We start from the raw sequence: 17664 nt of genomic DNA, 5'->3' as shown, positions 1-17664 counted from the left end.
TAACACTGGTTAGTTATGAACTCACAGTCATATAACATGCCAACAGGCCCTTTGACCCAACTCATCCATCCTAACCGAGTTGTCCAGCAAGCTTGCCCCATCTGCCCACTTTTGGCCCATAGCCCTCTAAGCCTCTCTATTGAAGTACTTATCTAGTTGACTTTGAAAAGTTGCTAATGTGCTTGCTTCAACCATTATTTCTTGCAGCTCATTCCAAATACAAACTGGCTTTTGCCTGCAGAAGATGCCCCTGACGTCACTTTTAAATCTCTCATCTCTGATCTGGGTGGTGGGGTGGAGATACATTTCTACCAAAGGAGGTGTAAGGCTGTCCTTCCTTCTGCTAGCCTACAGGTCACCCTTGGACATAGTGTAGCAACTGCTTAGCAACCTGCACCTCCGATCAGGGTCACGTGAAGCCATGGGAGCAGGTGCTAGATGGTCAGATGAGCAGCTGGTGCATATCACAAGTCCTGGTTATGCAACCAGTGACACTAGTCAGGCAGTCTCTGAAGAGTATTGATAATGGCTGGGGTCACCTGTTTTGTAAAGACACTGCCCAGAAGACAGCAATGGCAAACCACTTCTGCAGAAAAAATTTGCCAAGAACAACCATGGTCATGGAAAGGCCATGATCTCCTATATCATATGACACAGCGTGCAATGACGATAATGATTATCTCTGATCTTAAACTTATACCTTCTAGCACCACCTCCCTAGGAAATAAACTATGTGCTATCACCCTATCTAAGCCCCTCGTGTTATTACATACCACGTTTTGGTGACCTCTCAATCTCCTACATTCCTGGAAATAAAGGCTTTTTTATTCAACCTCATCTTGTAACTCAGGTCCCTGTCAAGCACCTTTTTGCTACATCTTATAACAAACAACAATTAATTCAGAGTGGGTCAATCATAAGCACATTTATTTTACTTGCTGCAAGGGAAGACCATCATCGCAAATGAGCTGGTGATAGCTTCAAAACCACAGACAGCATAGTCACCCCTTTATAGACAAGTGTTAGCTACCCGTACCTGTTCAAGGACAGAGTGCATTCTGTTAGTCTACTTAATTCATGTACTTGGCATTCTTCCAGTAGCTGAGTCAGTTTGTCTTTCTGTAGTTTGCCATATACTCAAGATCCAACACATAATGTTGGATGAAAACCATTAGCAAAGCACTCTAGTAAATACAGGTTCCATTTTGTTACAGATAAAAATGTCATTTTTACAATTCCACACCCCCAAATCCAGGTAACATCCAGGTAAATCTTCTCTGCATTCTTGTCAGTTAAATAATGATGTTCCTATAACTGGGTGAACAAAACGGTAGATAATACACCAAGTGCAGCCTCACTGATATCTTATATAACTGCAACATAACTTCCCGTCTCCTATACTCAATGCCCCAACCAAAGATGCATGACAAACACCTTCTTCACCAATTTATCTATCTGTAATACCACTTTCAGCAAACTATGCACTTAAATTTCTAGGTCCTTCAGCTCTATAACACTCTCCAGGGACCTACCAGTCACTGTATAAGGCTTATCTTGGTTTTGATCTCCCAAAATGCAATACTTTATATTTATCTAGATTGAAAGTCATTTGTCATTCCTTAGCCCACATGCCTAGCTGATCAAAATTCCTCTGGAATTTTTCTTCATCCACTATCTATAACACCATCTATTTTAGTATCATCTGCAAGCTTACTAACAAGTTTGTAACGAGTCAACAAGCTTGTACATTCAAGCTTACTAACAAGCTTGTACATTCATTTTGAAATTGTTTATCTACATTTACAAACAACGGATCCTGTAACAAGCTCTCCGGGCCTGTGGGGGGAGTTGGAGAGCGTTGAGCTCCCAGGTTTTTAGAGCACATGAATTAGTTAGTTGTTTAATGAGATTTATATTGTGCATATTTCCTTGTTAAGCTTATTTTGATAGGCTCAGGGATTCCGTGTTAATTGTATTATTTAAGCATCTACTCTGTTAGCACAATCGTGGGTTCCTAGTTTTGAGAATGTTATGTCACGCAGCCTAGCCACTGATATTCTGTTGGAATTCCAATGTATAAACCCTGGTCTCGGTCTCTACATGAGAATCCATCTTTCTGCTACACTTGGGTTCTGTCATTGCCAGCGAACACTGTGACAATCCCAGCACTGAACTCTGAGGTACACCAGAAGACACAGGCCTCCAGTCCAAGAAATAACTCTAAACCATCACTCTCTGCTTCCAAACACTGAGACAATTATGAATCAGATCTTCTAGCTTCCTCTCGATCCCATGTGATTTAACTTTCCAGGCTAACCTGCCATGAGAGACCTTGTCAAAGTACTTGCTAAAGTCCATGTAGAGAACATTCACTTCTCTACTATCATCTACCCTCCTGTCTACCTCATCAAAGGACTGATGGAAGTTTAAAAATTAAATTCATGATTAAAAATTATTAATTGACACTGGTATTTAATGGCTGTTTAGTGTTATAATAAAACCGAAAAGTGCATTAAAATTAAAAATTCCCAATGATCAATTTATGAAACCCTCAGTATCATGGTTTATTGTTTGTACTCTGGAACTACTAACAGACCATAACGCATGCATTGTGAAGTATCTGCAATTCCGTCTGACACCTACAAGATTTGGGACTGAGCAAGTTCTGAGCTGGCTGGTATTTCATTCAAGTATCGTAGATTTGAAATTGGACACAAACTTCATCTTCAGAGAGAAAGTAGAGAGTGATGCAAGAGGCGATTGGTAAAGTGTATATTAATACGAATAATAAAAGCAGAATCATCTTGAAATAGACGTCCACCAAAGAATATTGCTTGTCTGTAAACCTAGGGAGAATAACTTGGGTCATCACTTCACTAACACATTAAATTACTTGTGAATTGCATTGTTTTAATGAAGGTAGATATTAATCCTTTCATTGTCTTTGCTTTATGACACTCTGTCAGTCTAACTGTCTGTCTCTCTGTCTGTCTCTCTCTCTATCTCTCACATGTGTTCAACAAAACAAGTGCTTTTTTATTGTATCATCTAAAAGTGTATGAATTCCTGGTTCAACCAACAAACATATATCAAGAATGCTGCAAACAGATTTGATCCCTAGAAGGGACAACAGGGGTCACAGTTCATTCATTTCCCAATATGGCCTTTCAAAATCTATGTGACAAATTTAATTCCATGTTACCGGGGCTGCCGAAACAATGAATTCAGCCCCATGCTTCATCATTCCCCATTAAATAATAGCCCCCGACGTGTAGTTATGTTACAAAATGAGAAAAAGTAATTGTATTTCTTATCTTTCAGTCAGTTGAACTTATAGAGAAGTTATCATGAGATGCAATTATAAGTTAAAGCAAGATTAACTATCTTTCCTTCTGGTATATCTTTCGAATTCAATAAACTCCAGTTTATGTAAGACTTACATATGTTTGTCCGGTTAATGCCAAGGTTCTGCATTTGTCCAGAAAATACCTGTAGGGTGCAAAGGAATGTAATGTTATACAACTGTGTTCACAAAGCCATCATTAGGCCAAAGAAAAGTCCCTCTAATAAATCAAAGAACACTAGTTATCGTTGATTAGATCCGGTCATACTCGTTTAACTTCCATTATGTTTTGTGATAGAAGTTGCTGGAGATACAATATTGAGAGAGCAGGAACGTCTGAGAACTGTGCAGGTTTGTCCTGAAGCCCCTGGGAATTTGGATAAAACTCCAGGTCACCTGACCTTGGTCATTTGAGGTCACTGCACTTAAATAGCCCTTTGCTTCACTGTTACTGTGATTTCTGTTTCTGTGATTTCTTGTTAACGTCAGAAGCTGATTTTAATAAGCTCTGCCAAAAGCAAATGTGATCGTCCATAAATTGTTCTATGTTATCTATTTACTTATTGAGATAACGCGTGGAATGGGCCCTTTCAGCCCTTCGAGCCACGCTGCCCAGCAATCCCCCAATTTAATCCCAGCCTAATCACAGGAGAATTTACTATGACCAATTAACCTACCAACCGGAACATGTTTGGACTGTGGGAAGAAACTGGAACACCCATAGGAAACCCACGAGGTCACAGAGAGAACGCACAAACTCCTTGCAGGCAGTGGCAGGAATTGAACCCGGGTCGTCTGTACTGTAAGGAGTTGTGGCGCGCAGATTGTCACTGCTCCTCTGCCAGCCTCCCACTGCAGCCAAGCCCGTTGCCTCCACTATACAAGAAGTCGCACTTAAGGAATAAATCAGTATTTTATTTGACTTCTTGGATGTAAAAACATGTTACATTACGGGATGTTATGTTGAAGTTGTATAAGATATTGGTGAGGCCTAATTTGGAGTATTGTGTGCTGACAGGAAAGATGTAAATAAGGTTGAAAGGGTACAGAGAAAATTTACAAAGATGTTGCTGAGTTTGAAGGACCTGGGTTACTGTACATGGAAAGATTGAATAGGTTTGGACTTTATTCCTTGGAATGTAGAAGATTGAGAGGAGATTTGATAGAGGTATACAAAATTATGAGGGGTATAGATAGGGTAAATACAAGCAGGCTTTTTCCACTGAGGTTGAGCAGGGCTACAACCAGAGGTCATGGGTTAAGGGTGAAAAGTGAAAAATTTAAGGGGAATACAAGGGGAAACCTCGTCACTCAGAGGGTCACGAGAGTGTGGAATGAGCTGCCAGCACAAGTGGTGCTTGCCAGCTCATTGTCAACGTCTAAGAGAAGTTTGGGTAGGTACATGAATAGTAAGGGAATGGAGGGCTATGGTCCCGGCACAGGTCGATGGGAGTAAGCAGACTAGATGGGCCAAATGGCCTACTTCTGTGCTGTAGCTTTCTATGACTCTGTGACTATGACATTATCTGTGTTACTCCCTTCAACCATTTCTGTTTTCGTGTTGGGAGTTATTTACCTGTCTCCGCATTTCCAAATGCTTATCAATTTGATCCTGATTTACTACCTCTTAATATTTCTCCTGAGAGGGGTTTGGTCCTCTCACAATTCTATACTTAGTTTTCTCGACAATGTAGGATACACCCTGCTTCATCATCATCATCATCATGTGCCATGTCACGTAACATCACACTTTGGGTGCTGGGGTGGAGATACGTCTCTACTAAAGGGGGTGTAAGGTGCTCCTTCCCTCCGCTAGCCTGCAGGTCACCCTTGGGCAAGGTGTAGCACCTGCTTAGCCCCCAGTCAGAGGGAGCAGGTGGTGGATGGTCGAGTGAGCAGCTGGTGCACATCGCGTCCTGGTTATCTGACCATTGACACCAGGCAGACAATCTCTGAAGATTGATAATGGCTGGGGTCACCTGTAAGTAAAGATACCGCCCAGAAGAAGGCAATGGCAAACGTCTGCTGTAGAAGAATTTGCCAAGAACAATCATGGTCATGGAGACTATGATTGGCTACATCCTGCTTAGTTCGTCTGAAAGGCACCAGACATCCTCAAATTCAGTCCTTCCAACACTGGTTATCCCTCATATTTCTGTTTTCCCTGTATTTTTTAATATTCAGTTTAGTTCTTTGTTGAATTGTGGACCCATTCTTTTACCAAAAGTCATCATTTTTCCACAGTGTTTAATTCGGATTATCTTTACTGCAGCTTTGTGTCCTTTTTGAGCAGATGGGGCTCATCAGGCACGTTTGGCAGCTCATCAAGGAGAAGGAAAACTCTGATCTCAAAACTCTGTTGCCTTGTGGCTACATCCACTCATGGGGAAGGCTTCAGGAATACACCCCAAGGATAAATCCAGAGCTGGAGTCCCTAAATCAGTCCTACATTGAGTTCAACACAGACTACAATTCCCGCAATGCTGCTGGTGCCAAATTGTATCGGTCTCGCCCATTCCTTTGGGTTCCTCATCAGATATGTGGAGCGGGAGAGCCTGTTGCATGGATAACTGCTTGCTATCCATATCCTACTGCCCTAGCTTGCGTATTACATAGTCAGCAGAGACACAACTTTCATAGTCGAATTCAACCCACAGAGGGCCTCTGCTTTCCCCACTGATGGGAATATTTGAGCTTTCTTCTCTTTGAAGGTCTCTGCTTGTTCATTTACCAGCCAACTTAAAATGTGGAGCCCTCCCTCTTATGCCCCTAGTTCAGAATCAAAATCAGGTTTAATATCGAAGGGAGGAGAAGATGGTGGCGCGACGCAGCTCGCGCGGCCATTCCGAATGAATATCGATTATGTGTAACTAGGGGGCCGTGCACAATCTGGATTTGATGGAGACAGCCTTGAGAAGTGCAGAGGAACATCTGGAGTAACTTCTGAAATGCCTGCTTCGCTGCCGCTGCTACAGTGCGATCGAGAATCTCCGGAGACGAAGGCTCCAAATCCTCGGCTTTGCCTATTGCCTGTTGCCGGGGCCGGGGTCGAAACACTCGGCAGAGATGGTGCTCGGTGCTCATTGTCGAAGAGGTGGGTCGGAGGCTCGGAGTTTTTTGGATGGACTCAGTCAGACTGTGGTCAGATGCTTCCAGGACGCTGCATCGGCAAGTTGGCGGCGCTGGAGGTTTACCGTCTGTGTGAGATGATGGGACTTTCGAGAGACTTTGAGACTTTTTACCGCGCCATGGTCTGTTCTTATCAAATTACGGTATTGCTTTGCACTCTTGTACCTATATGTTATAATTATGTGGTTTTTGTTAGTTTTTAAGTCGGTTCGTCATGTGTTTTCGTGATATCATTCTGGAAAAACATTTTATCATTTCTTAATGCATGCATTACTAAATGACAATAAAAGGGACTGCATGTCCTCATAATCATAATAATCACAAGCATATTTGCCTTGTTTTGCGGCAGAAGTACATTGCCATACATAATTTTTAAAAACAATAACAAATAAGAAACAAATTACTTATCATCAGTAAGAAATATTGATGATGAGTATAGCACAGAAACTGCATCCAACTCCCCCAAGTCTCCCAACAAGTCTATTTATATTCACAGTGTATAATATTACATTACATGTATTTAATATCTACATCTACCACTAACTTAATTCCATCTGGATCATTTTAATTGGATCTTGACTATTTAATTTTAACTTTGATATTGTAATCAGGCTGCTGGTATAGATTTATTTGGTTACTAATGATCCTAAGGTTAAATTACTTATCATCTCCCACCTCCACATTGAATTCCTGTTGCTGTTTTGTTTGACATATTTACCCAATCTGCAGCAGAGTCCATGGAAGAAACTCTTTATTTTCATTTTAGTTTGGTTTTCCTTTCTTTGCAATTCAGTCAGTAAATAAAGCAGTAATTCACAAGGATTTTGGTTATCATTCACAGCTAGATTAAACTCCAAGCATCTCTCGGTATTCCCCTGACAAATATGTTTGTCACGTCAAGATCTTTAACAGTTCTCAGAAACAGTGGAAGAACTTTCAGTTTTAATTTCATGGCCTCTGACCAAAATATCACAGGTACATTCCTTCCCACTATTGATATTATCTACAGGAAGTGCTGGCTCTAGAAGGCAAGATGCATCATCAAGGAACCCCATCTCACCACTACCATCGGGCAGGGGGTACAGAAGCCTGCATTCAAGAATAGTTACTTCCCTTCAACCAACCAATACAACCCTAATCATTACACCAGTATGGCAACACTCTGACCACTTCCCTCACTTTAGACTAAAGTGGACTTATTGTTCTAATTGTGCTTGTTGAAAAATTATGTGCAAGTTATATGTACTTTCTGTTTCTCGTGTGAATGTTGCTTATCTGATGTTCTGTGCCTGTGACGTTGATGCAAATAAGTTTCTCGTTGCACCTGTAATTACGTGGACTTGGGTAGTGTGGTGGAGATATGTCTCTACTAAAGGAGGTGTAAAGAACTCCTTCCCTCTGCTAACCTGCGGGGTCACCCTTGGGCAAGGCGCAGCACCTGCTTAGAGCCACCCCCCCCCCAATCAGAGTCACGTGAGGCCATGGAATCAGGTGCTGGATGGTCATATGAGCAGCTGGTGCACATCACAAGTCCTGGCTATGTGACCACTGACGCCAGGCAGACAATCTCTGAAGAGTATTGATAATGGCTGGAGTCACCTGTCTTGTAAATACACTGCCCAGAAGAAGGCAACGGCAAATCACTTCTGTAAAGAAATTTGCCAAGAATAATCTGGGTCACCATGATCGCCCACGTCAGACGACACAGCACATAATGGTGATGATAATGTGCATACAACAATAAACGACTTTGACTTTGATTCTAGTCTGTGTTAATCGAGTGAGAGCTCCTTGCTTGAGAAAATCACTGGCTATCTATCTTTGTTGGATTTTTCTCCTCTTCCCATTCCCTAAAAACACCACTCATGGGCATAGGCAGTTCTTTGTTACTTTGGTCAAGTGATAGTTCATTTTCGAGCCTACAGCACTGCTAGTGTCCAATTGTGATTAACCTTTGTCTTTATTCACACTCAAAGACTTCACATGTTCATCAACAGAGGCCACTGGAAACCCACAAGAAGAAGGAACCATACAATCATAGCTTCGTGGAGCAGTACAAAAGAGTAGGAAGCCATTCAGCCCATCAGATCTGCGCTCTCACTTTCAAAGATTCCAAAAATGTGCTCTGGGCTTCACATCTGCGGACTCCACAAAATCAGCTCTGTGCTAACTGAGTTTGACGCTGAGGCCTGCTCCAGGCTTCGTGTCTGAGGACTCACTTTCGTTCTAAATGCTATTTGCTTACTTTTATTGTTTGCACAATTAGTTTCTTTTCTCTCTACACATTAGGTGTTTAACAGTCTTATTTTCTTAAAGGGTTCTATTGGGTTTCTTTGTTTTGTGACTGCCTGTAAGGGGACAAATCTTAACGCTATATAATGTATACATACTTTAATAATAAATATACTTTGAACTTTGAACTTCTAATTAAGCCCAATACTCATTTCTCTGCCACAAATCTTCAAGATAAATTTTCTTCAGTGTTTATCCAATTTCCTTTTGAAGATTATTAAAGTCATCCCATCAGTCAATGCCTTTCAGTTCCTAATCGCTCAAAAAAATTTTTCTTCAGTAATGGCACTGTCTTTTGCCAAACACCCAGGAACTTTGCACTCTGACTTTCATCTCTTTGACCACTGTAGACAGAAGCAACAAATCAAAACAATTTGTAATTGTAATGATTTTCAACACCCCTGTCAAAAGTTGCTCTCAGTCTTCTCTGACCAAAGCAGAACAACCACACGTTCTCTGGACTGATGAGTATGGAAGAAGTGAATCCAAAATATTACTTGAAATGAAATCTTGGTGTGGAGGCAAGGAGACAGATGGTCAAATTGGTAAGTTGTAACTTGAGGACCTGAATTAAAGAAATTATTCAGATCAACGTTTCCAGATGAAGGAAAGGAGATAAAAAATCTAAAATGCTTAAATAAATAGGAATCTTTGGAGAGTTTACAGGGTAGATTTTGTGATTTTGTTCACTGATCCAATAAATTTATTAAAATGAAAACGAGCTATTTGGCATTCACGCTCATAATGCTCCATAACTACCACCATCTCCAATGAGATCCCACTACTAAGCACATCTTTCCCTCCCTCAACTTTCCACTTTCCACAAGGATCACTCTCTACATGACTCCCTTGTCCATTCTTCCCTCCCCATTGACCTCCCGCCTGGTACCTAACCTTGCAAGCGGAACAAGTGCCATACCTGCCCCTCCACTTCCTCCCTCACTATCTTTCAGGGCCCCAGACAGTCCTTCCAGGTGGGTCTGGTGGGGTCACCTATTGTGTCCGGTGCTTCTGGTGTGGCCTCCTGTATATCGGTGAGACCCGACGTAGATTGGGAGACCGCTTCATCAAGGACCTTCACTCTATCTGTCACAGAAAGAGGGGTTTCCCAGTGACCACCCATTTCAGTTCTACTTCCCATTCCCGTTCTGACATGTCGGTCCGTGGCCTCCTCTACTGCCACGATGAGGCCACTCTCAGGTTGGAGAAGCAACACCTTTTATTCCATCTTGGTAGCCTCCAGCCTGATGAACATCAATTTCTCAAACTTCTGGTACTTGTTCCCCCTCCTCTCCTTCATCATACCCGATCCTTGTTTCCCACTCACACCTTATCTTCTTACCTGCCCTTCAGCTTCCTCTGGTGCTCCTCTCCCTTCCCTTTCTTCCATGGTCTTCTGTCCTTTCCATTCAGACTGCCGCTTCTCCATCCCTTTATCTCGTTCACCAATCAACTTCCCAGCTCTTTACCATACCCTCCCCCCACCAGTCTCACCTATCACCTGCCTCCTTGTTCTTCTTCCTCCTCTTCCCCACCTTCTTACTCAGACTTATCCCCTTCCTTTCCAGTCCTAATGAAGGGTCTCGACCCAAAACATCAATTGTTTAGACAGGCTGCTTGGCCTGCTGAGTTTCTCCAGCATTTTGTGAGTGTTGCTCTGGCATTCACAACAACTTCTTGATAAATTGTAAATGACAGTCACAAAATTAACTCACTGAAAATACAGAGATCTTTTTTTTTTCCGGCATTGGACATTTCAAGACACAGTTTTCCCTTCAGATTAAGAGAGTGAATTAAATTCTTTGAAGACCTGTTGAGTCATTGTGAGGGGAAAACTGGGCCACTACCATCGGGCAGGGGGTACAGAAGCCTGCATTCAAGAATAGCTACTTCCCTTCAACTGCTCTGCTCTCGAACCAGCCAACACAACCCTAATCGTTACACCAGTATAGCAACACTCTGACCACTTCCATCACTTCAGATTAAAGTGGACTTTTTTGTTCTAACAGTGCTCTTTTTGTTGAAAAACCATGTTTACATTGTATGTACTTTCTGTTTTTTGTGCAAGCGTTGCTTATCTGATGTTCTGTGCCTGTGATGCCTTTGCAAGTAAGTTTCTCGTTGCATCTGTAACTACATGGACTTGGGTGGTATGGTGCAGTGTTCCATGTTGCCCTCTGTCTGGGGTGGCTGTTACAGAGCCACTGATAAAGAATGCAATTAAGGACACAAATCCAAGCCTCGTGCTTCTCCCCACCACATCAAACCACTTGTCTCATTTGCATTACTCAAATTATCTTAATGGCAAAAACCTGAATAATAACAAAGATTACACAAACTTACTGTTGTTTGACAACAAATAAGTCCTGTGATTCCACAAATAGCGACAACGTGGTTTCTTCAACTGGGGAGTGATAAATGCAAAATGATTTGTTAGCAGAGACAGGAGAGAGAAAAGAAAGAGAAATGCAGTACATGGGAGCCTAAAATGTTCCAAAAATTACAAGTAAACCATACTTATAAAATATTGCAGAAGTGGGACTGCTATAGTGTAAAGGCAAGTCTTCCATGGGCTAAAGAGATTTAAATTTGTGCTCTTACACTCCTAAAATTACTTTTTTTTAACTTAGAGATACAGTGTGGAATATGCCCTCCTGGCCCTTCGAGACACACTGCCCAGTGACCCTTGACAACCATGATTTAATCCTAACCTAATCACTGGACAATTTACAATTAAGCTGCCCGGTACATGTTTAGACTGTAGGAGGAACTGGAGGACCCAGTTGATGTTCACACATTCCAAGGGGAGAACATACAAACTACTTACAGAGGATGCCGGGATTCAACTCCAAACTCCAACAACCCCAAGCTGTAATAGAGCTGTGCTAAACCACTGCCCTACCATGACACCCTTATAATTTAGTTTATCCTTAGAAATGTGTAATAGTAGCGCTTACTCACAGTTGCACCACCACAAAGCATTAGTTTTCTGCCGAAACAGATGACTGCTGTGCTCTGATCACCCTGCGTTTTTGAGGCTGTACCAAATGAAACTGAAAGCAGCCTGACAAAAGGTGTTACCTTGAAAATCCCTTTTCGCGAAAACTTCCTGTTTCATTGGTTTCTATTTCTTTTCTAATGGACGTGGCCAGCCCCTTTGACTAGTTTGTAAACTGGCATCACGTTTGTATCCTCAGCCCCTTCTGTTGGCATGGTTTAAAATATGAGCAGCAGGGGTGAGTGGAATTTCCCTCAGAACCCTGCAGGTGAATGAACAAATGCATTTGTTTCCCTCTGATAAGATTTATGATGCTGATTTGCTATTTGTCAATAATGTTTGTCTTCTAGAGAATTATTTTTTCAAAATATTGCACTCTCAAATGAATTTATACTTTTTCTGCACAAGTAAGGGGCGATGGACAAGATGTGTGTTACTGCCCATCATGCAGCTGGTGTCTCGGGCAGCAATGAAGGTCCTCCACCTGTGGGGATAGCTCAGGGTTTCCTTCCTTGTGTAAGCAGCATCCTCTAGCTTTCCAATACTGTCAGTTGTGCAAGTTTTGGATGGAGAATCAGGAATACCATTGCACTCAGATACAGAGTTTTCATAAACAACAGAAAATCTGCTGATGCTGGAAATCCAAGCAACACACACAAAATGCTGGAGGAACTCGGCAGGCCAGGCAGCATCCATGAGAAAGAGTGCAGTCGACGTTTCGGGCCGAGACCCTTCAGTAAGACTGGAGAAAAAAAGAAGAGGAGTTAAAAAGCGGGTGTAGGGGAGGGAGAGACACAAGGTGATAGGCGATACCAGGAGGGGGAGGAGTGAAGTAAAGAGATGGGAAGTTAATTGGTGGAAGAGATAGAGGGTTGGAGAAGGGGGAATCTAGTAGGAGAGGACAGAAGGCCAGGGAAGAAAGAAAGGGGGGAGGAGCACCAGAGGGAGGTGATGAGCGGGCAAGGAGATAAGGTGAGAGAGGGAAATGGGGCTGGGGAATGGTGAGGGGGAGGACATCACCAGAAGTTTGAGAAATCAATGTTCATGCCATCAGGCTACAGGCTACCCAGACAGAATATAAGGTGCTGTTCCTCCAACCTGAGTGTGGCCTCATCACGACAGTACAGCAGGCCATGGGTAGGCACGTGGGACTGGAAAAGAGAAGTGGAATTAGAATGGGTCCACTGAGAGATCCCGCTTTCTCTGGTGGATGCTCAGCAAAGCAGTCTCCCAATCTACGTCGGGTCTCACCAACATACAGGAGGCCACACTGGGAGCACCGGACACAGTACATGATCCCAACAGACTCACAGGTGAAGTGTCGCCTCACAAGGAAATCTGCAAATGCTGGAATTTCAAGCAACACACATAAAAGTTGCTGGTGAACACAGCAGGCCAGGCAGCATCTTTAGGAATAGGTACAGTCGACATTTCGGGCCGAGACCCTTCGTCAGAACTAACTGAAAGAACAGCTAGTAAGAGATTTGAAAGTGGGAGGGGGAATGGGAGATCCAAAATGATAGGAGAAGACAGGAAGGGGAGGGATGGAGCCAAGAGCTGGACAGGTGATTGGCAAAAGGGATATGAGAGGATCATGGGACAGGAGGCCTAGAGAGAAAGAAAAGGGGGAGGGGGGAAGCCCAGAGGATGGGCAAGGGGTATAGTCATAGGGACAGAGGGAGAAAAGGGAGAGAGAGAAAAAGAATGTGGGTATATAAATAAATAACGGATGGGGTACGAGGGGGAGGTGGGGCATTAGCGGAAGTTTGAGAAGTCAATGTTCATTCCATCAGGTTGGAGGCTACCCAGACGGAATATAAGGTGTTGTTCCTCCAACCTGAGTGTGGCTTCATCTTTACAGTAGAAGAAGCCGTGGATAGACATGTCAGAATGGGAATGGGACGTGGAATTAAAATGTGTGGCCACTGGGAGATCCTGCTTTCTCTGATGGACAGAGCGTGGGTGTTCAGCGAAACGATCTCCAAGTCTGCGTCAGGTCTCGCCAATATACAGAAGGCCGCATCAGGAGCACCGGACACAGTATATCACCCCAGCTGACTCACAGGTGAAGTGTCGCCTCACCTGGAAGGACTGTCTGGAGCCCTTAATGGTGGTGAGGGAGGAAGTGTAAGGGCATGTGTAGCACTTGTTCCGCTTACAAGGATAAGTGCCGGGAGGGAGATCGGTGGAGAGGGATGGGGGGACGAATGGACAAGGGAGTTTCATAGGGAGCGATCCCTGCAGAAAGTAGAGAGAGGGGAGGGAAAGATGTGCTTAGTGGTGGGATCCCGTTGGAGGTGGTGGAAGTTATAGAGAATTATATTTTGGACCCGGAGGCTGGTGGGGTGGTAGGTGAGGACAAGGGGAACCCTATTCCTAGTGAGATGGCGGGAGGATGGAGTGAGAGCAGATGTGTGTGAAATGGGCTGGAAGGACTGTTATGGCCCTGAATGGTAGTGAGAGAGGAGGTGTAGGGACAGGGGTAGCACTTGTTCTGCTTGCAAGGATAAGTGCCAGGAGGGAGTTTAGTGGAGAGGGATGTACGAACAAGGGAGTTGCGTAGGGAGCAATGCCTGCGGAAAGCAGAAACTGCGGGGGGAGGAAAGGATGTGTTTGGTGGTGGGATCCCGTTGGAGATGGTGGAAGTTGCAGAGAATTATGTGCTGGATGCAGAGACTGGTGGTGTGGTAGGTGAGGACAAGAGGAACTCTATCCTTGGTAGGGTGGCGGGAGGATGGGGTGAGAGCAGACGTGCGTGAAATAGAAGAGATGCAGTGGAGGGCAGCGTTGATGGTGGAGAAAGGGAAGCCTCTTCCTTTGAAGAGGGAGGACATCTCCTTTGTTCTGGAATGAAAAGCCTCATCCAGAGAGCAGATGCAGCGGAGACAGAGGAATTGCGAGAAGCAGATGGCATTTTTACAAGTAACAGGGTGGGAAGAGGAATAGTCCAGGTAGCTGAGTTCCTCCAGCATTTTGTGCAAGTTGTGGCCATTAAGTTAAAGGTAGAGCAGTTTGTACAACCAACAGAAAACAGTAAGGTCAATATCTCAGAAAACACAATCCATTTAAAAAGCAGAATGAAGAGAAATGACAATGACCTCTCCCAATAAAAGTGAGGCGATTTCCAGAAAAAAGCAAGAGTGTGGAATAAAAACTGTAAAACAAAACAGCAGATGCTAGAAATCTGAAATAGAAACAGAAGATGTTGGAAATGTATTGTTGTTTACCGTTCAGCTTGGTCTTCTAAGTATACAGTAACAGACTACAACAAACTCAGAGTGGATCAAATTATAAGCACATTTATTATGTGCAAGGGAAAATCTACCTCTATACGTTAAATCATTGGTTGGTAGCTTCAATCTTACAACTCAAAACAGATCATTTTTATACATTTACAGTGTCCAGTAATTCACCCCAATTGCACTCTTTTCTTATCTGCATCCATCTTAACTGAGTCACATTTGTGTTTTGACTTCCCCCAACAGCTATGTCCTGTTTTTCACTGTTGTAAAAAGTATTCCCTGCTATAAAACACATCCTGCTATAAATCACACCCTCTTTTGCAAGCCTTCCATCCAAACAAACCAGAAAAGCACTCTGAGATCACTCGGGTTCCATTTTGTCACATTACATTTTCCAAAAGTTAGAAATTCATAAAGACTTCAGAGTTACAGATATATTTCCACAGCACAGAGGGACAGACACCATAAACCGAGAGAGAAATGTGAGTCATATTTCATGTTTACAACAGTTAGGAAGAGCTCGAGATCAATTTTTTCAAGCTGCAGAGTGAGAGGAGAGCAGGTGGAATAAAGGTAATATCTGTGATGGTACGTTGACCAACAGAGACCAAGTGATATAAATGATGGTGGGGTCAGATGATAGAGGGGAATAAAAGTATATTAATTGCAGCTGGTCTATCTGGAAGAGCTGACTTTATTTATGTACTTATTCAGAGATACAGCATGGAATAGGCCCTTCTGGCCTGTCAAGCTGCGCCACCCAGCAACTCTCAATTTAACCCTAGCTTAATCACAGGACAATTTCTAATGACCATTTAACCTACCCAGAACGTCTTTGGACTATGGGAGGAAACCAGAGGACCCGGAGAAAACCCACGCATTCCACGGGGAGGAATACAAGCACCTTAAAGTGGATGCCGGGATTGAGCTCCAAACTCCAATGTCCAGTGAAGTAATAACGCTGCGTGAAGCGGCAGGAAAGATCAAGCACAATCTTACTGAAGAAGCATGAAGTAATAACCTGCCTCTACTTGTTTTCCCTTTGTCACGTCACGCTGGTGTGCTTTTCTTGGCAGGAGCCGAATGAGAATGGAAATACAAAGTAATTTCTGGAAGTCTGTACCAAATGGGAATTCTGGACGTAGTCAGAAGATTAGGCTGAATCAAGTGTAAACGAAACAGGGTTAATGAACAGGGTTGCTGACCTCTAATCAGACCTGGCCAGTTCTCGGCGGTTTGATGTTTATTTTTAGAAGCTTTTTGTATGACGCATGACTCCGAGGTTGTACGCCAAATGGGTTCTTTTCTGCTTAGTGGGTTTTTTTTGTTATCACAAAATTTTTTTTTTCAATCTTTAAGATAATGTCTTTTTTGAGACATTGTAAGTGTTGTTACTTCAATGTACTCATGTTATTTTTTTTGTGTAATATAACAACAAAAAGATTTGAAAAGAAAGACCTGGCCAGTTCTGACATGCAGAGGAAAGACTGCTCATCTGAAATTCTTGAATTCTTTATGAAGTCCAAAGGGTCGTATCGTATCTCATTGGAAGAGGAGATGCTGTTCCATGAGCTCATGTTGGGCTTTCGTGTCCAGACAGCGGGAGGTCGGAATGAAGTGGGATGGGATGAGGAAAGGGCGGACGGTTCAGGGTTGCCCTTGTAGATTGAACAGAATTGTTCTGAAAAGCAGTCAACTAATTGAATTGGATTTCTCCAGTGTAGGGTAGACCATGTTGTAATACGGCCTGCGGAGTGCTAAGTTGGAAAAGTACGAAAACTGAGAATAGAGGCATGGCAGGCATGCTGGAATCCATGCTGGGTTGGGGACTGACCCCTGCAGGCTGGCTCTCCCGTTGGTGCTGCTCTCCAGTGTGGGTAGGGGCACAGACATAAATGACTATAGTTACATATTCGCAAACACGAGGAAATCTGCAGATGCTGGAATTTCAAGCAACACACATCAAAGTTGCTGGCGAATGCTGCGGGCCAGGCAGCATCTCTCGGAAGAGGTACAGTCGACGTTTCAGGCCAAGACCCTTCTCGGCCCGAAACATCAACTGTACCTCTTCCTAGAGATGCTGCCTGGCCTGCTGCGTTCACCAGCAACTTTTATGTGTGTTGCTTGATAGTTACATACTCACGCTTTGTCTAAGTTCAGCTTTGCAGGTTTAGAACCAGAGAGGCAGCTGGAATTATATCTTTTTGTTGACCACTAATACTACAGCGTTACACTGCTATGATGTTATTAGACTGCTTATCTCATTATATCGCCAGTTTTAGTTCTGTTAGTTTTATTTGTCTTTGTTGGTTTCTTAAAAAAAATATCGAACGTACTTTCCTCAACTTTGGAACTTTATTATTTGGAGTGCGCCATACAATGTCAACCCACCCCTTTCCCCACTTAGTCTCTGAGCAATTTTAGTTTGTTGTCAAGTAACCGCTAAGTGCCTCCAAGGCAACATCTTATGCACCATCAATCTTCAGGGACTTGTGCTGATACTATTTGGTGACTGTATGTGTTATATTAACTATGTGTGACTGTATGTACTGTGTTTTATCTTAGCTCTGAAGAAACAGTATGTCGTTTAGCTGTATACACTTGTATGGTTGAAAGGCAATTAAAGCTTGAACTACAAATGAGAAATTTTCTTTTCATAA

At 43.1% G+C, this 17664-nt stretch overlaps 1 protein-coding gene across 3 annotated transcripts in view; it reads right to left on the bottom strand.

Moving 5' to 3' along the window:
* The window catches only part of LOC140186659 (traB domain-containing protein-like), a 36703-nt gene extending 24900 nt beyond the window's left edge, over window positions 1–11803 (bottom strand). Inside the window, exons 1-3 of one of the 3 annotated variants that reach the window (XM_072241079.1) lie at window positions 11726–11803; window positions 11108–11168; window positions 3441–3489 (exon numbers count right to left, since the gene is read on the bottom strand). In XM_072241079.1, coding sequence (XP_072097180.1) covers window positions 3441–3474 — 34 coding nt within the window. In that variant the 5' untranslated portion in view covers window positions 3475–3489; window positions 11108–11168; window positions 11726–11803. Of the gene's footprint in view, window positions 1–3440; window positions 3490–7190; window positions 7239–11107; window positions 11169–11725 lie in introns of those variants that run through there. The other 2 variants (XM_072241077.1, XM_072241078.1) reach the window with 2 other exon arrangements.
* Window positions 11804–17664: the final 5861 nt, after the last annotated feature.

The sequence above is a fragment of the Mobula birostris genome, chromosome 23, assembly GCF_030028105.1.
Source record: "Mobula birostris isolate sMobBir1 chromosome 23, sMobBir1.hap1, whole genome shotgun sequence".
NCBI classification, from domain to species: Eukaryota; Metazoa; Chordata; class Chondrichthyes; order Myliobatiformes; family Myliobatidae; genus Mobula; species Mobula birostris.
The sequence above is the reverse complement of the archived record's forward strand: the minus strand, read 5'-3'. Positions and strand labels throughout refer to the sequence as shown.